We start from the raw sequence: 22,164 nt of genomic DNA, 5'->3' as shown, positions 1-22,164 counted from the left end.
TTTTGATAAAATTATACTTTTAGGATTTAGAATCAGATATTTATCACCGGACTATTTTGACGTTGTATTGAAACGGAAGCTGCTGCAAGGCACTTCCTTATTTTTGCTTTTCCTAAATAGGACATATTTTGGGTGTCGACAATCATGGCAGCAAAAGCAAAGAAGTTTATAGAGGAGTGTAAAGATACCAAAAACAATGAATTGGAAATTGTTGATAAGGGTATCAGTACCTTGGAAATTCCAGGATTGTGTATGTTTGAATGTAGAAATGGGGGGAATAAGAAATAAACAAACAACAGTCAACACCATGGCCAAAAGATAAAAGCACAGGAATCTTACGTATCTAGATCTCACACCTTGTGCTAACCCTGCTTTAATTAGCGTTGGGCATTTGCTCTCCTGCTTACAGCATTCCTGGGTACTAGCACTTTACTGTAAAATCCTGCAATGACCATGATGAAGGAAAGTCAACACAAACATTGAAGCAGTCTAAATACACCTTATCGCTATTCCCGCTTGACCCGAGAATCTGTCCCGCTTGAACTTTCTATCAAACCTGACGAATTTTTGGTAAAAAGCAAAACCAAAAGGACAATCAAACCTACACGCTTTGTAGATTTTGAGAGCACAAACATAGTTACCAACTCAGTTAAAAACAACTCAAAGGCAATTGATACTACAAACTGTAAAACTGAACAATTTAAGAACTCGCTCTTTGTCAAGACTGTTATTCATTGGAACCAACTGGAAGAAGCAGTAGTGTGCGCCAAGTCAGTTGAGAGCTTCAAAACAGCTCTCCAACGCCGTCAATAGGCGCTCTCTCTCCCGTCGAGTAAAAGCCAGTATTGGTACCTTCGACGTAACGATACAGATACATGGCCAAAAGATAAAAGCACAGGAATCTTACGTATCTAGATCTCACACCTTGTGTTAACCCTGCTTTAATTAGCGTTGGGCATTTGCTCTCCTGCTTACAGCATTCCTGGGTACTAGCACTTTACTGTAAAATCCTGCAATGACCATGATGAAGGAAAGTCAACACAAACATTGAAGCAGTCTAAATACACCTTATCGCTATTCCCGCTTGACCCGAGAATCTGTCCCGCTTGAACTTTTGACGTCATACAACAATCTCTTTTCCATTGTGACGTCAAAATTTTACGGGAACTTGTGTGATGTCCAGTAATGGCGGACAAATAGCGATAAGGTGTATTATGCATTGTACACTCATATAACCTTTGGTTTTCTTTTCTTTATTTACTTAAACTTATTTGTGTACCTTTAAAACCTTATACTTATATATTTCTTAAATTCACATACATGACATACCCTGGGTCAATTATTTTTTTTGCACCTCTTTCATTTTGTCTTTTGCGAAAAACATTATATTTTTCGCCACTTTATTATTATTTTTTCGCCAAGTAACATAAATAAATATTTCGTTTAAAATTTACCTTTTTTTCTACCCCACCCTTAAATAAGATGGTTTTGCCCCATTGTGTCTATGATTATTCTCTCAAACTTATTTTAAAGTCTACATTTTAATGAATAAACACTAAACATTTACTTTTAAACAACAATTTTTTGTTAACTTAGTAAAAGGGAAAAATATTCATTGTATTTTAAACAACTTTTCTAAATACTTTTAATAATAAAGAAAATATAAGTCCTAGAGTGGAATGTAACACAATAGACCACTTTCGAGTTCATCCGTCACCGGAAAAAACTCTTCAATTATACACGCCTTTATCACCGTCATCTGTGCGTTTGGGGGCGTCGTCACTTCCCTACAATGTTGAGCGAGTGGTTGGAAAATTATTATTCTATATTGTACGAATTATTCGGCAAATTGAATTCTGAAAATAGACCATCAACACTGCTGTCATTAGGGAATTGTCAGTAAGTACCTACAGAGCAACCATTATTTCTAGTTTATCCTGCACAAAGACGATCACTAAGACGCTTGATGAACGTAAATAGTGCAGGGATACAGGCGAGCCCCTCTATCTGGTAAATGACGTCATAAAGGCGTGCATAATTGACGAGTTTTTGCCGGTGACAGATGAACTCGAAAGTGGTCTATTAATGGACATGTTTTGATCATATAATGCCAGTATAGTTCCTAGTATGGAAAGTTTCTTTAAAAGAAAAATACTGATGTGCCCTTTTGTACTAAGAAGTGGTTTTTCAAAGAAGTTAAAAGAAGATATTTTTTAGTTAATGTTAAGAAACATTTATTAGATTGATGTTTTATTTATTAATATAAAAGAATTTAAATTTGTATGTATTCTTCACTAGAAGCTTGGACTTGTTGAAGACAATGTAACAAGCAACTGATGGAAATAAAGGAATTTTAAAAATAAAAAAAAAATGAAGTGGTTTTTACAACAAAACAAAAGCTTGTATCACATGAAATTGATCCCTCATTTCATGTGTAGTCATTACATTGAAGCTTACGCTCATCTGAGGGGATGTTCCTAACCTTTTGGATAGATTTCTTCATAACGATGTTTTCTTTTCTTGACCATGGTAAATGAAAAATTTAGATGTAAAACGTGTGTCACTCAAACCACTTTAAATTAGTCTCCCTTATCAATAACCTATATTAAAGTCAAAGGATAATTAAAGTTTTAAATCGGAGATTTTTCGTCACATCAACAGCTTTCTTTTCTAAACTATCTTTAAAAGGAGAGGAGACTTCAAAAGTTTGCTTCAAACACATGCGTCGTAAAGTGGTAAATAAATTATGTATGTGACATTTAGCTGAAGCCTTTTAACCATATCATTTTGTCAAACAATTCAATCAACTGCTTTATTAATTAGTCCTTTGTTGTCGATAGGTATAAAATGCAATCAGCTGATTATTGATTTTCTGTCCAAATCTTTATGAGGTCAGGGTGAATTCCGAGTATTGTCTGATTCGGTAAAGTCTGAGAAATTCAAAAATAAGTAAATAGACAAGACATGCAAGATGAAGGAAAATAAATCGTTCTATATATTTTTGTTGCCAAATTCTTTCGCCAATGACAAATTTTAATCGCCACAATTATTGTTTTTTTCGCAAATTGCAAAAATGGCGACCCCCAGTGGAAACCCTGCATACATCGGCTTATTACGGTTAAAACAAACTATTTGGCATATCCAATTTCTTAGCACTTTGCTTAGCTGCAGATGGACAACATTGCAGCCACTGACTGCCATTTTCAAATCAAATCAAAGTTTTATTTATTGTCGATACATAGTTAACAAAGTAACACAAGCTTTTCTCTCAGTGATATTGTTGGCTTTTTTCTTAACTACCTCTACCCTTTTTTATTGGGAAAATATGCGTAATTTTCATCAAATTGGGAATTTTAGAAGCAACCATGAATTTGACTGAAACTTCAATTTACAGACCCCATTTCAAGAGTTAAAACCTGCTTTGAAATTAGACCCCTTTTAATCAGTGATGATACATAAATAGACTCTCAAATCTGCACAAATAGTAATTTTAGGCATGAAAAAAGTATAAATGAGTGTTTTTCAGTTTGAATTCATGCACAATTACTACTGAAACTGCACTGTTGGGGAAAAAAGTTGTCTTTTTGGGAATAATTTTAAGCCATTTTATTTTTAAATTGGGATTCTTCTCTAGGGGAAAAAGCCTTTATTCTCCATTAATTTAAGGCAAACAATATCACTGTCTCTGGTTCTAGCTTTAGGTGAATTTTCTATATCTTTATCATAATTAAGGTGTATGATTGCCAATAAGCCAACTCTCGACGATTAAATGACACAGAAATTAACAACTATAGGTCACTGCGAAGTCAGCCATAAAAACCTCAAAATGACAATGTGTGATACATGCCTTTCCTGTCAGTCTTTTTTTTTCTTCATCTTTATGTTTTAAGATTGTTTGAAACATTTAGAGGTTGGTGTACATCAATGAGACAGCAACCCAGCAACACAACCAAATGAATTCACAATCCAAAAAGTCATTTTTTTTGTATTGGGAAATAGGAAGGCTTGTATCTAAAATTATTTCTTTTATTTTGCAGATGATTTAAAGCATTTAACCAGACTTACAATGCCACACAATAAGATAACAGGTAAGTTTATCACAAGTAATGATCAAATCTTGTCAAAGATATTCACTCAGTGAAACTTGCAAAATATGAACAAAGCATAAAACTATAAAATACATAGCAATTTAATGGACAAGAACTGATCTAATACCACTATGGCCAATGAAGATAATAATAACATTTTGTTACAATGTTAAACAATTAAAACAAGAAAACTAATGGCCTAATTCAATTATGTACAAAAAATTAATGAAAAACAAATATGTAACACATAATTATGTACAAAAAAATTAATGAGAAACAAATATGTAACACATAAACAAACGACAACCACTGTAATTACAGGCTCCTGACTTGGGACAGACGCATACATGTGAATGTGGCAGTGTTAAACATGTTAGCTAATTCAGCTTGGGAATCACAATTTGAATAATTAACCATTACTTGATATACATATATGCTTTTTCTGCAGAAAAAAAACACTACATGTTTTACAGAAAGAAATAACAATTTTTCTTATTACCTGTTATTTTAGTGGTACCTGATGTAATATCTGAACTAGTGAACTTGGAGCATTTGAATCTCTTCAATAACCACATCAAGGTAAGATCATTATACAATTATGGCCCCTTGAGGAGGTGTATATCCAAATCCCAAGGGGAACAACCCTTACTCTGGTTGACAATTATGGATATTCACCGACTCAATGGGTCATCTTTGTATTATTATACTGAACAAACAAATTACAAGTCAAATTATGATATTGTCACAGATTGTCAAAACACTTACATTTATAGAAATCTATTTTGCGTTTATTGATATTTTGCATATATATATATGACTGTATATGTACAACAAATGTGGATTTTTTCTGTTAAATATAGATTTTGTCAACACAATGAATTTCCATGTCTTGTTTGGTCAAGTTTCTTCATCACTATATGGACTTCTTTAAACCTGGCCGTTATTGTTCTTTTCGTCATACATTAAATAGAGGTAACTCCTGACCATTGAGGTAACACTAGGGTTATTCAACAAGATATAATATGGTTGTTCGATGGAGGCTTCAATTTGTCAGGGTTATTCTCAGAAATAATAGGGTTGTTTGCTGAAGGCTTCAATTTATTGGGTTTATTCACATGATACTTCTGATAATTTTTGGAAAAACATTGAAATTAAACTATGACACCTGATTCCATATTAGCCAATAAAATATTTACTTATTTTTTTACAATATATTTAATGTAAGGTATATCAATACTTATTGCTTTTATCCTTGTGAAAACATTGCATTTACATTTGAACATGTACATTATAAACATTTTTAAGAAAAAAAAAAATGAAAAAAAAAATGAAGATGAAATCAATGTGCCTTTCTGGTTTTTATTGTGTTATTTGGTAGCTGTCTTGTTGAACTTTACCCTATATTTCTTTTAATCAAAACACTACTATTACATTTGTGTTGAAAAATAAGAACTAGTACCACAGTGAAATAAAGTGGAATTTAATTTTTTTTTATCTTTAATTGCAGGAATTATCTACATCTATCAGCTCTTTAATGAAGTTAAAATTACTGAATTTAGGGTAAGTTTACAGAAACCAAATAAGAATTAATAAGCAGGAAGAAAGTTACAGGGTATACATGTATAAGTTAAAATAATTATATGAGACAAAAAAAACATAGTACAGAAAAGAATACTAGTATTATTATAATAAGTTCTTAAAATACACTCCATAACTGTGTACAGGTACTACTAACATTTTTAAGGAAACATGCCTTACATTATTTTATAGGTCTACCTTGCATAATATACATATTTAACGACTAATCATTATGACGTCTAAATTTTATGAAAATAAGATACATTCAATAACACATCAAAATGATGAATCAAGGAAAGAGTTGGTGAATTCATCAATTAGACAAACCCAACAATACAACCAGACCTAAAAAGTACAACATTTATGACATTATCCAAATTTAATCATCATATGGAAACACTCAATCACCTTGAATCTAGAGAACTTATAAATGAATTCAACAGAATTCCAACAGTCTGCTATCAAAACATCAAATTCTTCATAAAATACCTACTTTGCTTCATGTATTAATGATGCAGACTTTAAGCTAAGATGAGGTGTCTTCAAAATAAGGATGTTATTTTTAAGGCAATCTGACTTTCTTAATTTAAAGTTTGTCATTCAGCATGTTCAGTAAAAGAGTAAATGTAACAAAATTATCCTTTAAAGTGTTTTTTTTAATTTGTTTTACAAAAAATGTTTTACAGACCAATTTATTCAAAATTCTGAGAGAAGCAAATAAAATTGAAATTTTAACCATTTTTAAAGGTTAAATTTAATTTTAAGATGAATTTCTTTTAAAATTGGTTTATGTTTCATTTAAAATTTATCTTTAAGTTGATATAAAATGTTTTTTCAGAATGAACAAACTATCAGTATTACCAAGGGGTTTTGGTGCATTTCCTGTGTTAGAAGTTTTAGACATAACTTACAATAACCTGAATGAGAAGTCTTTGCCAGGAAATTTCTTTTGCCTTAGTAAGTACAGATTATTAGGTTACAATGGTAACTATTGCTTTTAGCAAAACTGTTATAAATGAGAAATGGAAATTTTAATTGTTATATATGACAAAGCATTCGTTACTAGAATTTTATAGAAAATAAGGATATTTTCAATTATGATTTACAGAATATACAATAGTCCATTTTCCAATTACCGATTTGATTCTGTTATTACACACTTTTAAACAAATTACTTCCCTTTGTCAATCGTCAACTGGTTCCATACCAGACAAAATTGGTTTTTGCCAATGCAAAACATGATGAATTGAAAGTAATGTATAGTCCTTTTAATTAACTTTTCATGAAAAATAATTCCTGATGTCAAAAATATTTAGTTTTACAGCAAATTAATGTAATTAGTCCTGTCAATCTAGCATAAATTTGACCCTTACCTTGAAATAATTGCAACAGAAGATTCTTAAGTTTTAATCTTTAGCATCATTCACACCAAATACACAGAGAAAAAAGTCCCATAAAATCTAACTTGAGGAAAACTAAAAAAAATCACGATTTTAAATTCCTATGGAATTTTTCACTGATATGGGAGATAACTCTGCAAAAAAGGCAAAAATATCAATAAAAATTGATACAAAATTATAACTTTACCGCTTCTTTTCAATAGAATGTATTGATTCTTGATATTTTAGTTGTCTTATAGTATAACAAACAACTCTAAAGGTGTTTTATATCTTTTATCAAGCTATAACCTAATGTAACGGTTCCCAAATTGCACCTATTTAGCAAAAAATAGCAGCGGAAATCAAGATTTCCTAGAGGCTAAACAATTTGTATTTTTATGATTTGGTACTATGCACGTCTTTCAACATAGGTAAAAATATTTATATATTTACAAAACGTTCACAGTATTTATCAACAGATGAAGTGTGTACTGAAAAAGCAAAATGTACGGAAACGTTGCTATGCAGCGTCATCAAAACGTCATCTTTTTAAAATTGGCAAATACAATCTGTTACAAGTATCTACTTCTTAAAAAATGAAGAGTAAACATAGACAAATATCTAATTGTTCAAAATATTTGAAGAAATTAAACAAAAGCTCTGTTATTTGACGTTGGGAATTTAAGCATAGATGCAATTTGGGTACCCCTCATTATAGAATCATTGATGATTTGGAGGTCAGTTCAGACCAATTTTCCTATGATTTCATATGGATTGAAAATCAAATTGGTGTACCTATATAATAAAGAAGGATACGGCTACAAAATTAACACAAAATAGAAATGTTTGTATTGATCATAAAAAAAATGTAGTTGAAAAAAACTGTCAAAATAGGCACAATTTGGGTACTGTCAGGTTAGATTTCATAATCACTTAGTTGACCATTTATCAGATTTTTCAGCATGTCAAGGTAAATAATATCAAATTGAAAAAAACCTAATTACGCATTTATAAAAGTTTCTTTAATCAAGGTAGATGCTGAACAAAAAATAATTTACAGATATAAACAATACCAAAAATTTACATTATATTTCAAAATAGTCAACCATAAAATTTGCAATTTCTTCAATGAAAATTGTGCAAAAAAATAAATAAATGCCCTAACCACTTGGGTTTTGTACATTTCATAAGCAGAAGATTATATAATATATAGTCAAATATGAACTTAAAACCCAATAACAGTATCATACATTACATGAATTTTAAGATATCAACCATAATCTGACAAAAACAACTCTTTGCTTGCAGAATTGTCTCCCTTTTCAATGTTAATTTGCATAATCAATTAAAAATGCTGATTTTGAGTTTTCCTCAAGTCAGATTTAATAGGACTCTTTTTCTGTGTATATTTGAGGCTTAATCATGTTTATTCTATAGATTAGAACTAAAACTTTTTCTTTCACAATTAGTTTGAGGTTCAAACTTAGTTTGACTGGAATAAATTACAAGATTTAAAAACCTTAAAGATTACTCACATTACACACAGGTAAATATTTCTCTTTCTGCTAGACCTCCATTGTATATAAAAAGAAATGTCCCTCAGAAGAGAGACAACTAAGAAAGGGATCTCTAAGTAAAGGGTCAATTACCCTAATTGTCAACTAGCCTATTACATCTTGGCAATTCATATCTATAAATCTAAAAAAAATACACACAGAATCTTTTCAATTTTATTATTATTGTTTTATCCATGTCTATCCAAACAGATATAGGATACATTGTTTGACTTCATTACTATTCTCACAAATTTTAGCTTGAATCCTATTTTTTAACTTGAATTTTTCTTATTATCACAAATATTGATATCATTCCATTTTGTGTCTTTTTGTTGAAAGTTTTTTTTGTGGCAGATACAGTTGTGAATATATTCGTGTACTTAATAAAACAAGGAGATGTGTTCTGATTTAACTTTGTCCATTTCAACACTTTAACAGTTTCAAGATGGAACCTATTTATTTTTTTCTTTAAAGTTAAATGTTTGTAAAAGAAACAACTCAAAGTTATTTTTTTAATTGAGGGGCCTCAGTGGCAGAGTGGTCTAAATATACTGAGCCAAAAAAGTTTAGCAACACTTTTTTTTTTCAATTTTTATTTTTTTTTGCTTCTGCAATTTATTTTTTAAAACATTAATATAATCCTTAGTTTTACCAGTAAATTTTAGCAGTCTTACTTTTTTTCTGGATGATTGATTTCACGCCATTTTAGCTTTTCACGTGTGATTGATGTTTTACCTTCTGTACCTGTACTTTTAAAACAAAGTTTAATTTTTTTTTCACTAACGTTCAGAAACACACCATTGGTAAGAAAAACACAAAACAAATTGCAAAAAATGAATGGGGCGTCAACCTGGCATACCCGAAAATGACCGTCAGAAGGCTATCAGAATGGTTGATGCCAGAAAGAGTGTTTCTGATGTCGTGGCTTGATTAAATGTGCATAAGTCAACAGTTTAGAGACTAACAAACAGAAATTGCAACAGCACAGGATAGGTCAATATGTCGTAGACCAAGAAAAACTATCGTCAAGGAAGGAGTGCTACTTTCGCTTTAGATCAACACGTGACAAGTTTTTTCCAGCCACACGAGTAGTGCATTGACTAAGGGCAGCTGCTGGTGTGCCTGCCAATCAATCATTGATGCACTTAGGGCATGGCCGAGAAATTTATTTTGAATAACACTATACTCATTTTTGCATTTTGACCCTCCTGCGCTCCATACAAAGAAAATCTGAATGAATTTGAGTGGTAAACATTCATATTGCTTCTGACATGTCATAATTTCATTTTTTTATTAATAAATTCATATGTTGTTACAATTTTGTAATAAAATAAAATTTCATATTTTTGTTGCTAAACTTTTTTGGCTCAGTATAGTTACTTCTGTTATCACTAGTCAGTCAACACTGATGTTCTGAGTTCAAACCCTTTTTGTGTGGGTGCATTCAACTCTAATCTTAATTGACTAGGAATAGCCCAAAAGCAGTGCTTAAAAGTGGCGTTAAAACACAAAAAATAAAAATCTTTCAATTGAGTTATTAAAGTATTGCACAGGGGCCTGCACCAGCGTACATGTTGTAGTTTGAATATTTTTCCCTCAAGCAATCCACAGTTGTGGTGCACTGGAAATAATTCAAATATTTTGATATTCTCTGATTACAGATACTTTGAGAGCTCTTTACATGGGGGATAATGACTTTGAAAACATGCCAGAAGAAATTGGAAAATTGAAGAACATTCAAATTGTGAGTTATTAGAAAAAAAAATATTTATTATTTTTATACGACCGCAAAATTTGAAAAAAATTTCGTCGTATATTGCTATCACGTTGGCGTCGTCGTCTGCGTCGTCGTCGTCCTAATACTTTAAGTTTTCGCACTCTAACTTAAGTAAAAGTGAATAGAAATCTATGAAATTTTAACACAAGGTTTATGACCACAAAAGGAAGGTTGGGATTGATTTTTGGAGTTTTGGTCCCAACATTTTAGGAATTAGGGGCCAAAAAGGGCCCAAATAAGCATTTTCTTGGTTTTCGCACTATAACTTTAGTTTAAGTTAATAGAAATCTATGAAATTTTGACACAAGGTTTATGACCACAAGAGAAAGGTTGGGATTGATTCTGGGAGTTATGGTTCCAACAGTTTAGGAATTGGGGGCCAAAAAAGGGCCTAAATAAGCATTATTCTTGGTTTTCGCACAATAACTTTAGTTTAAGTAAATAGAAATCAATGAAATTTAAACACAATGTTTATGACCACAAAAGGAATTTTTGTATTGATTTTGGGAATTAAGGTCCCAACAGTTTAGGAATTAGGGGCCAAAAAGGGACCCAAATAAGCATTTTTCTTGGTGTTCGCACCATAACTTTAGTATACAAGTAAATAGAAATCTATGTCCAAACAGTTTAGGAATAAAGGGCCCAAAGGGTCCAAAATTAAACTTTGTTTGATTTCTTTAAAAATTGAATAATTGGGGTTATTTGATATGCCGAATCTAACTGTGTACGTAGATTCTTAATTTTTGGTCCCGTTTTCAAATTGGTCTACATTAAGGTCCAAAGGGTCCAAAATTAAACTTAGTTTGATTTTAACAAAAATTGAATCCTTGGGGTTCTTTGATATGCTGAATCTAAAAATGTACTTAGATTTTTTATTATTGGCCCAGTTTTCAAGTTGGTCCAAATCAGGGTCCAAAATTAAACTTTGTTCGATTTCATCAAAAATTGATAATTGGGGTTCTTTGATATGCCAAATCTTATTGTGTATGTAGATTCTTAATTTTTGGTCCCGTTTTAAAATTGGTCTACATTAAAGTCCAAAGGGTCCAAAATTAAACTAAGTTTGATTTTAACAAAAATTGAATTCTTGGGCCTCTTTGATATGCTGAATCGAAACATGTACTTAGATTTTTGATTATGGGCCCAGTTTTCAAGTTGGTCCAAATCAGGATCCAAAATTATTATATTAAGTATTGTGCAATAGCAAGAAATTTTCAATTGCACAGTATTCAGCAATAGCAAGAAATCTTCAATTGCACAGTATTGTGCAATAGCAAGAAATCTTCAATTGCACAGTATTGTGCAATAGCAAATATTTTCAATTGCACAGTATTGCACAATAGCAAGAAATATCTAATTGCACAATATTGGATTTCAATTGGAGTTATCTTTCTTTGTCCAGAATAGTAGTTGAATCAACTTAAATCATTGTTTTATACAATATACAATGTATATTCCTTCTTCAAACATTTTTTTGAGAGGATTAATATTCAACAGCATAGTGAATTGCTCAAAGGCAAAAAAAATTTTTTAAGTTCATTAGACCACATTCATTCTGTGTCAGAAACCTATGCTGTGTCAAGTATTTAATCACTATCCAAATTTAGAGCTGAATCCAGCTTGAATGTTGTGTCCATACTTGCCCCAACCATCCAGGGTTCAACCTCTGCGGTCGTATTAAGCTGCGCCCTGCGGAGCATCTGGTTTTTATTCTATATTCTTTTTTAACAGATACAATTTTGTTATGATGTATTTTAATACATCAGAACACTGAACATTCTATCCCTTATATTTGGCTTTGAAAATATGTAATATAGAATTGCCTAATCTTCTTGAGGCTTTTTGTTAAATTACAGACTGCATATTGAACATTTCACATTGAAGATTTTCAAGCACACACCTTTAAACCTTACTTAAGAAAAGAACAGATTTTAAAGGTCTTTCATTTATGAATAAAAGCAAATGTGACAAACAGGTTAGATCTGTTTGGGTTAAGTAATACATTCTTCAAATTAATTGTTTATTAAGATTTCACAGTTATTTGCCATATTAAAGTAAATCGTACATGCATTTTTGCCAACTAAATGATTCTTTCTTACTCATGGGCTCAAGCCAGAAAGGTGTATTATTGTCAGCTTTCAAACAATAGAACATTGAATATGATACATAAATATAGATTCTACCACTGCATCGAGTGTAATACATATTTATCCACTCAAGACAGTTAAATTTTCAAATTTAAAACGCGAGGCTTGACCGAGCGTTTAAAATATTCAAAATTTAACTGTCAAGAGTGGACAAATATCGTTTTACACAAGATTTGGTGGTGGAATCTGTTTCTCTAATGATTTTCTCACATTATGCAGGCAAACTTATTCCTTCTTTTCAAATGATCTGCAAAAAGATGTGTTCTTTCTATGTGATGTCATCAGGTATGGTCGCCTTTTTAGCTCACCTGGCCCGAAGGGCCAAGTGAGCTTTTCTCATCACTTGGCGTCCGGCGTCGTCCGGCGTCGTCCGTCGTCGTTAACTTTTACAAAAATCTTCTCCTCTGAAACTGCTTGGCCAAATTAATCCAAACTTGGCCATAATCATCATTGGGGTATCTAGTTTAAAAATTGTGTCCGGTGACCCCGCCAACCAACCAAGATGGCCGCCACGGCTAAAAATAGAACATAGGGGTAAAATGCAGTTTTTGGCTTATAACTCAAAAACCAAAGCATTTAGAGCAAATCTGACGGGGGGTAAAAATGTTTATCAGGTCAAGATCTAACTGCCCTGAAATTTTCAGATGAATCGGACAACCTGTTGTTGGGTTGCTGCCCCTGAATTGGTTAATTTTAGGGAAATTTTGCTGTTTTTTGTTATTATCTTGAATATTATTATAGATAGAGATAAACTGTAAACAGCAATAATGAGAGATAAACTGTAAACAGCAATAATGTTCAGCAAAGTAAAATCTACAAATAAGTCAACATAACCAAAATGGTCAGTTGACCACTTTAGGAGTTATTGTCCTTTATAGTCAATTTTTAACCATTTTTCGTAAATCTTGGTAATCTTTTACAAAAATCTTCTCCTCTGAAACTACCAGGCCAAATTTAAACAAACTTGGCCGCAATCATCATTGGGGTATCTAGTTTAAAAATTGTGTGGCGTGACCTGGCCAACCAACAAAGATGGCCGCCATGGCTAAAAATAGAACATAGGGGTAAAATGCAGTTTTTTGCTTATAACTCAAAAACCAAAGCATTTAGAGCAAATCTAAAAGGGAGTAAATTTGTAAATCAGGTCAAGATCTATTTGCCATGAAATTTTCAGATGGATTGGACAAACTGCTGTTAGGTTGCTGCCCCTGAATTAGTCATTTTTAGGAAATTTTGCCGTTTTTTGTTATTATCTTGAATATTATTATAGATAGAGATAAACTGTAAAGGGAAACAATGTACAGCAAAGTAACACCTAAAAATAAGTCAACATGACCTAAATGGTCAGTTGACCCCATAAGGAGTTATTGCCCTTTATAGTCAATTTTTAACAATTTTCATAAAATTTGTAAATTTTAACTAACATTTTCCACTGAAGCTCTTAGGCCAAGTTCAATATAGATAGAATGATTGTAAGCAGCAATAATGTTCAGTAAAGTAAGATATACAAACACATCACCATCACCAAAACACAATTTTGTCATGAATTCAAATGCGTCCTTTGTTTAATATTCACATAGGTGAGCGACACAGGCTCTTTGGAGCCTCTAGTTTCATGCTGTCACAATAGGAAATGCAGAGGATGGCAAGAACATTTGACGTCATAATCGGGTTTTAACCAATGAAGAACTTAGATCAAACGAACCACATGTTATTAAATTTTTTTATACAATGGGTGCAGAAAGGGATAAATATACAAAGAATTAGAAAAAATGTTTTGACAACATTTTCAGGAAATATTGAAAAGTTAAAAAAAATTCCTGTCTCTCAATTTTTATTTGAAATACCTGTTTATTCATATATGATATAACGATGCAGGATTTGTATACATGCACCTTATGAATAAACAGACTTTGTTAGCCATTATAGACTAAAACTGCTAACAGGTACATGTACTACCTTTTTTAAAAGATGACAATAAGTTGTTGTTTGTTAAAAAAGAGAGCATAGAAACTAAAGGTATTTTCAAACTCATAGCCAAAAATGTACTAACATTATCATAGAAAAAAAACCCAAAAAACAGTTTTTACAAACAACCTAGAAATGTTAAGACTGAACAACATGAATCCAATCATAAACTAGGGGTGTCTGGGAAGGGTAACCATATCCTACTCCACATGTAGCACAGATTGGTTTGCTTTATAAATACAATTTTGGTTAAAAGTGTTATTTCACTTTTGTAATGATTGAGACTTGCTTTATTTATGTTGGGTGTATTAGAGAAAGAATTCTTGTACAGTTTTGTCAGATTGTTTAAAGTAATTATATATCATAAATTGCCTTGCAGATGGTTTTAAGGGATAATGATCTGACATCTCTACCAAAAGAGATTGGTGAGATGCCAAGATTGAGAGAGTTACATGTCCAAGGAAATAGACTCACAGTATTGCCACCTGAAATTGGCCATTTAGATCTTGTTGGATCAAAGCAGGTATTCCGAGGAGAAAATAACCCGTGGGTAACACCAATAGCTGAGCAGTACCAGCTAGGTGTGTCACATGTGTTTGATTACATCCGATCTGATACATACAGATAGTAAGTATAACATTTTAATTATGGTCACATTAAACAGAAATAATCAATTCTATTGACCATTGACCCTCAAAATTCTGATCTCAATGGTTTCTTTAAAAACATTCTTGCTTTTTCTTGAAGATGAATCCATAAAATTCTTTTCTGTAAATATTAGCAGACAAATTTCTAATCAATTTCATTCTCAAAACATGCAAAAGGCCTGATAACTGTCATAAGAATATTGATTCTCCAAATGACAAAACATTGAGATAGACAAATAACAATCACTTACTGACATGGGACAGACATAACATTTTATTTAAGTCAATACTAAAACCTGTATTAAGATTGATCTTAAAAAAATCTTGAAAAAATTGACACCCTTCAATGAGAAAAAAAGGCATCTTGTTTAACTAAACCATGTACATGTATATATATCTTACCATCCTATAAGAATTAAGACAATTGACAATATGTTTTTGTTTATTTACAGTTTGTATGGACGACACATAGCAGCTGATGCAGCACCTCCACCAAAGACAGCTGATAAATCAAAGAAAATTAGTCGATCAACATAGATAAACACAGAACTATCACCTAAATACTCACACTGCCATATTCATTTAGTCATTCTAAGATTTTGATATGGTGAACAGTTAAAGACATAATATTACCATGATAACATTGTGTTTAAATATCAATCTGCGGCATTAATCTTAAAGTTTTGAACACATGCTTTTAAACACCTTGGTAATATTACTAACAACTCTATGAAAAAGACATGTAGTTGACAAAATTTCATATTTCCTATGCAGGGCTATGTAATTTATTTATTATATTGATAAATTACTTGGCCACTGTATATATAATCTTTATATGGAATGTGTTAGAACCTTAATTTGATTGTATTTATAGGAGGCAGTCAAAAATAAAATATCTGAATTCATGATATGTTGCAGAAAACAATCTATAGAGACAACATCATTTGAAGATAAGCATTAGAAAAAGATCAGGTGCTATAATGCCCAAATATAAAACCATCCTCAATAAGCCACAAAGATACATTTGTTTTGGAAAAGTGTAATAAAAATACAGCTGTTAATCATAATGTTGCTCCGGGTTTCACAATTTATTCAAGTGTGAAGGTCTTTTATAAGAGATATTTTTAAAATGTTGGCCAGTTTTTGGGCCAAGGATTAACTTTATGAAATGTTTTTTAACCAAATTTACAAAGGATCAAGATCCTTAAATAAAATCTTGTATTATTCATATTATATGGTGCTATTTCTTAGTTTATGTTTATTGTTGTTTTGTATACTGTTGCTAAATACATATTAGAAATGAGCTTTTAGCAATTTTTTGTCTCGCCTTGACGGAGTCAAAAAGCAAGACATAGGTATGCTGTTTTCGGCGTCAACAATGTATTAGTTTGTGATTAGCTCAGTTTTATGGAGAACCACTAGTGGTATGTCAATGATAATTGGTATGCAGATGTATTACCATTGCCACATCTCATTGCCATGGAGATTATTTGGCTCCGCCCCCTCAGTCATGGTCTATTGACTTTGAATGGTTTGCTTACTTTACATGTATTAGTTTGTGATTAGGTCAGTTTATGGAGATCCACTTGTGGTATGTCAATGATAATTGGTATGCAGATGTATTACCATTGCCACATCTCATTGCCATGGAGATTTTTTGGCTCCACCCCTAATTCATGGTCTATTGACTTTGAATGGTTTGCTTACTTTACATGTATTAGTTTGTGATTAGCTCAGTTTATGGAGATCCACTTGTGGTACATCAATGATAATTGGTATGCAGATGTATTAGCATTGTCACATCTCATTGCCATGGAGATTATTTGGCTCCGCCCCTCAGTCATGGTCTATTGACTTTGATTGGTTTGCTTACATTACATGTATTAGTTTGTGAATAGGTCAACTTTTGGGGATCCACTTGTGGTAGGTCATTGATATTTGGTTTGCAATTTTATTAGCATTAATTGGCACAATTCATTGCCAAGATTACAAAAAGGCGAGACATATCTCTGTGATAACAGTTTATTTTATATTATTGTATGAAATGATTATATATAGCAGCATCAAATACAGCTATATAACTTTTGCTTTTTGATTCTCTTAAGATAAAAGTTAAAAAAAAGAGATATAGTAAGACAAGTATACATGTATGTCATAAACTTTTATTAAAAATAAAGGAAACCATGTAAAAAAAAATATTTGCATGTGCCAAAAACAAGCTTTATTGACCCATCTACTTTAAATGCAGAATATATGATGTTTTCTTTTTTTGTTTGATAGCATATAATTTTCCTTCAACTCACTCGTCCTTTACAGGTTTATAAGAATATTACTACTTTTATATTTGATATTCATGGTGTCAGGTCAAAAGTCAATTTCACCTAATATGTGTAGTGATATTGAAGTAAGTCATTTGGATGATTTTATAGTGTGAGATATTTCACTTTGCATCAAACATTTTTCTGTTATAGCAAGTAAATGAATAGTTATTGCCAATGTTGATCTACAGATGGCAACCACGAAGAAATATGGACGGCAGAGTAAAAGCATTTTTAATTAGAATGAATATAGGTTGCTTTTTATATGCAGATGCTAAAAGCTTATGAATAGATTTATTTTTACTATATTTGTACACAAATTAACTGTAAATCTATTAAATAGGAGGATCCTTAGAGAGATTTGAAGTGGGCAACTCACTTGTTATAAAAAGACAGTGTAATTTTTATATACTCGGCCATTGCAATATTTTCAAATTTCTTATAGGCATATTATTTGAACTCTAACCAGAAAATTTATGTGTGTGTCCATAGAGACAGTATTGTAGATATTGTCCTGACAGTCCTGTAACTATCACTTTCATTCAGCTCTCAGATAAATGTTCTAAGTCATAAAACTTAGCGATGTTGTTTTGTCATTGTTTTTAAATTCTTTGTTCGCTAATTTTACTGATAGGAATTGTACTGTAAGTGTATGCATGAATATATTATAAATAGAAAATATTGTTACAAAATTATTTAATGCTTGTATGTATTTTGATATGATTAATAAAATGTGATATATTTAAAAGATTCCTTTTGAATTACTTACAAACATACAGTGATGATGAAGAGTTGCAGGGTTTACATCTCCATCGAATAGGGTCTACCTGACCTGGTTTCATGGATCCGCAATCATTGTTAAATCACATGATTAAATCTGTTTCTTGGATACTATATGCATCAGTTCAACTATATTTGTGTAAGGTGTACATTTCTGACTGGCATATTTCATTTTACCTGGATATCATTTTCACTGTGTCAATGTTAATTATTTGTGTTTTGGTCTGTTTCCAGGGCTGTAACTACATTGAGGCAAATGAGGCAAATGCCTCATGTTGGAGATTTAAAAAAAAAAAAAATGAAACAAAAGATTGCCTTCATATCGATATGTTTTCACGGAAAGTGTCTTGCGAGAAGCAAGTTCTCTTCGCTCTCTAATGACATCATGTCGCCCCTGCATGTTTCTCATGATCAATGTTTCTATTTTACTTTTAGTTTTCAGAGTTGATGGTCTATTGTTTGTACTTCTGTGTCTCGGGTTTATCTTTTGTTCATTTTTTTTCTCTGTATGAATATAGTCTGAGTGTTGATTTTCATTTGTAAAAGTGGTTTTGCAATGTTGCATGTCCACCGATGTCCAGACATTGTGCTAGAAAGAATATACGATGCAACTGGACACAGAAAATAAATGGTCGTTTCTGCATGGAGAATTGAACTTGATATTAAAGAATACAGAACTGGCTCTTTTTTTGTAGATACAATTGTCTAGACAGCTGACATGGTTTAAATTAAAGTAGAATCATCAATTTCCCGGTATATCAAATCATCTATATAAAAACATCAATGTATTGCCACATGACCTTTTACATTGAAGGGTTAACTGACTTGCATTAATTCGTGTTTAGACCCTTAAACAGAAAATATAGGAATATGGAGTAAACTTGCAGGGGACCTAATCTCACACAAAGTCAATGCATAGAAAAAATACAAATGATCAATGATCATCAATGGTCAAAGTTTTTATTCTCATTCTTCATCATGGCTTGATAGTTGCTGGAGGGTCTTCAACAATGAAAGAATCATTTATAAATGTGCCGTAAAACAAGGTGAATATGGTCCATAGTGTCGACTTCAGCAGTACTAGTACTTGAATAATAATACTGCACTGTCACTATATTTAAATCTAAAAATCATAAAAAACATCACCAAGGTCTAAGCAAAATACAAGACAAGAACAGACAGACAGATACGGTTTTAATGATTATGAGAATTATGATTTTTGTTTTATCCTAAAATATCGGTCTAGTTTCAATGTTGTCCCTGTAAAACCTAAAAGCCTAAAATTACAATGAAAATATATATTTACTTTGAGACAAGAAAAATGTCGAAAAAAAATAGCTAAAATTTAATTGCGTTTCAATGTAAGAAAGAGTCTGGGAAACGCTCAGAATGCACGATTTTGAGTTATTTTTCTCAGAGCTACTGGGGGCCTTAAGCGGCCCCCAGACCCCTCGCCAAAATATGTTTTGCCTCACTAATATAAAAGGCTAGTTATGGCCCTGGTTTCTCAGGTATTATAAGGATCTATAAGCAATATGTCAACTATATTTGGTGTATAGAATGATGGTAAGTGTAAATGTCTATCTGGCAGTTATCATCTGACCCCCACCCCTTAGTTCATTAAAACCTAGTTAATTTTACATTTTTGTAAATCTCTTTTTCTAACTTTATCAACTATTGTTTATTAAACCCACATATTTCATTGGTACAAAACAGCCACATGAAGTTACTTTTCCTTGGCAATTTGACCTGTATAAATTTGTGATCTGACTGTGTTATCTTTATTTTTGTATAGCCTTTACAGTTTAAAAACCAAACCCTTTACAAGCTGAAGATTATATTCAGACTAGACAGGTTCTGTTTATGCATGTAACTATGTTATATAACAAGGTGGTACCAAACACCTTTAGCTTGTTTAATTTTTATTAAATTTTGACAAAATATTTACTTAATCATTTGTCAAATATGTTAAATTTCAAAAAATTTGAACCACACACTTTATCGGGAAATTTCATTGAATACATAGCAGTTTGACAAATACTAATTTTGATAGATGCAGTTAGAAGATTAAAATATTTCCTGAACAATAGAACATGATAAAAATGTTCAGCTGATTTTTACAAAGTTATCTCCCTGTGTTAATAACCACCATAATGGAACCAATGAAGGAGACAAAGTATTATCCTCCCAGGGCCCCCCCTTTTCTGAGTAGGAATATAAATTTTACAAGCATATTAGGACAACAGCATGGTAATGTAATATACATAAATTTGCTGTGTACAAGACTGTCAAGCAGGACCAACTTTTTAAGTTCATAAGATATAAAAATCAAAGTAAAGAAAGACATAATTTGACTCTTCACTAACCTTTCTTTGCTCTTACTTCTAAATGCCAATGCTTATCAGAGAAGAAACAAATAGTTTTGTTCAAGACTGGTTTAACCGGACTAACAATCTAAACCCAGGCCCTCCAAACAAGTGCTGGTTCAAGACCAAAGAGACAGCATGTTTCATTTAGAGAGGGAGAATGATTATTATTTTTTAAAGTTTCTGTATTGAATGTCAAGAATACAATTAGAGTGGGATGCTCATTTTCGCCAGGGACACAATTTCGCTGTTTTAGGATTTTTAGGTGTAAAAACTTCAAAGGATGGCCGAAATGGAAGAAATGTACTGGTAAATTATATTTTTATAACAAATATGATATTTTTTTAAACTGAAACAAAATTGCGGCTCCTACCGAAAATGACGGACAACGATTTTCAGACAATTTCCTGAATAAAAAATATGATTTCAAAGAAGTATTTCTAAGTAAATATTTGACTGAATGCCCTAATTTTGAATTCTTTACACCTTTGAAAAGTCTGCTATTCATCTACAATGCAATTGATTTGATAAAAATTGTTAAAAGCTGCGGTTATTTGGTTTTAAATAGATGTGTAAAAACGGCGAATATGTGTCCCCCATTGACAAAATACCCGGAAATTTCAAGCACCCTTTAATCTAACTTTTCAGATGATTTTTTACAAACAAACACAATTTCAAGCTTAAGAATATTTTGCATTTGAAGTTATCTTGATGTAAACCCTGCAAGGATTCCATTGAGCAAATATTACTTTTACCAATTGTTATTGACAAATTCACTTTACAAAAAAAAAATCTTCAACATATTTGTCTCTCCTGTGAAAAGAGAATGTTTATACAGCTTTATACTTCAGGAGGTGGATGACCTGAATGCTTTATAACTGGTATGTAGATACCTTACGTTACAAAGTTTCTATCATATGTACATTGGCCTTCACCTCATTTTCATGGTAAGACTGGATAAAAAACTATGTTTTTTTTGTAAAGTGAATTTGTCAATAACAATTGGTAAAAGTAATATTTGCTCAATGGAATCCTTGCAGGGTTTACATCTCCATCAAATAGGGTCCACCTAAGCTGGTTTCATGGATCAGCAATCAATGTTAAATCTGATGACCAAATCTGTTCCTTGGATACTATAAGCAGCAGTTCAACTATATTGGTGTAAGGTGTACATGTCTGACTAGCATATTTCATCTGACCTTGATATCATTTTCACTGTGTCAATGTTAATTATTTGTGTTTTGGTCTGTTTCTCAGAAACTATAAGCAATGTGTCAACTATATTTGGTGAATGGAATGATAGTAAGGTGTAAATGTCTATTTGGTAGTTCTCATCTGACCATGACCAAATTTTCATAAGTTAATGATGAAGTTAACATAGTTAGGTCCTTTTCTCCGAAACTATTGAAATGAGGTCAACTGTATTTGGTGTATGATTTATTGGGAGGTACACATGTCTGTCTGACAGGAATATCTGATCTTGACCTTCTTTACATGCTTCATTGGTCAATGATAACTTTTACTGGTTAAATCTGATACTAAAAGGAATAGGTTAATGAA

At 31.7% G+C, this 22,164-nt stretch overlaps 1 protein-coding gene across 1 annotated transcript; it reads left to right on the top strand.

The window, feature by feature from the left end:
• The first annotated feature begins 68 nt into the window (after positions 1 to 68).
• LOC134707089 (ras suppressor protein 1-like) lies at positions 69 to 18,206 on the top strand. The gene is made up of 8 exons (XM_063566594.1): positions 69 to 250; positions 4,038 to 4,088; positions 4,600 to 4,667; positions 5,596 to 5,648; positions 6,505 to 6,623; positions 10,263 to 10,345; positions 14,873 to 15,120; positions 15,593 to 18,206. The coding sequence occupies exons 1-8, from the start codon at positions 145 to 147 to the stop codon at positions 15,675 to 15,677; spliced, it is 813 nt and encodes a 270-aa protein (XP_063422664.1). The 5' UTR covers positions 69 to 144; the 3' UTR covers positions 15,678 to 18,206.
• The last annotated feature ends 3,958 nt before the right edge of the window (positions 18,207 to 22,164 follow it).

This window comes from Mytilus trossulus, chromosome 2 (genome assembly GCF_036588685.1).
Source record: "Mytilus trossulus isolate FHL-02 chromosome 2, PNRI_Mtr1.1.1.hap1, whole genome shotgun sequence".
NCBI lineage: Eukaryota > Metazoa > Mollusca > Bivalvia > Mytilida > Mytilidae > Mytilus > Mytilus trossulus.
Note: the sequence above shows the minus strand (reverse complement) of the source record. Positions and strands in the feature narration are given on the sequence as shown.

Excerpts from the sequence above, each read along its gene's own strand:
- LOC134707089 (XM_063566594.1), top strand. The coding sequence starts at position 145 with ATGGCAGCAAAAGCAAAGAAGTTTATAGAGGAGTGTAAAGATACCAAA. Across the intron at positions 4,089-4,599 it reads GCCACACAATAAGATAACAG|TGGTACCTGATGTAATATCT; the intron begins GTAAGTTTATCA and ends CTGTTATTTTAG. Across the intron at positions 4,668-5,595 it reads TCTTCAATAACCACATCAAG|GAATTATCTACATCTATCAG; the intron begins GTAAGATCATTA and ends CTTTAATTGCAG.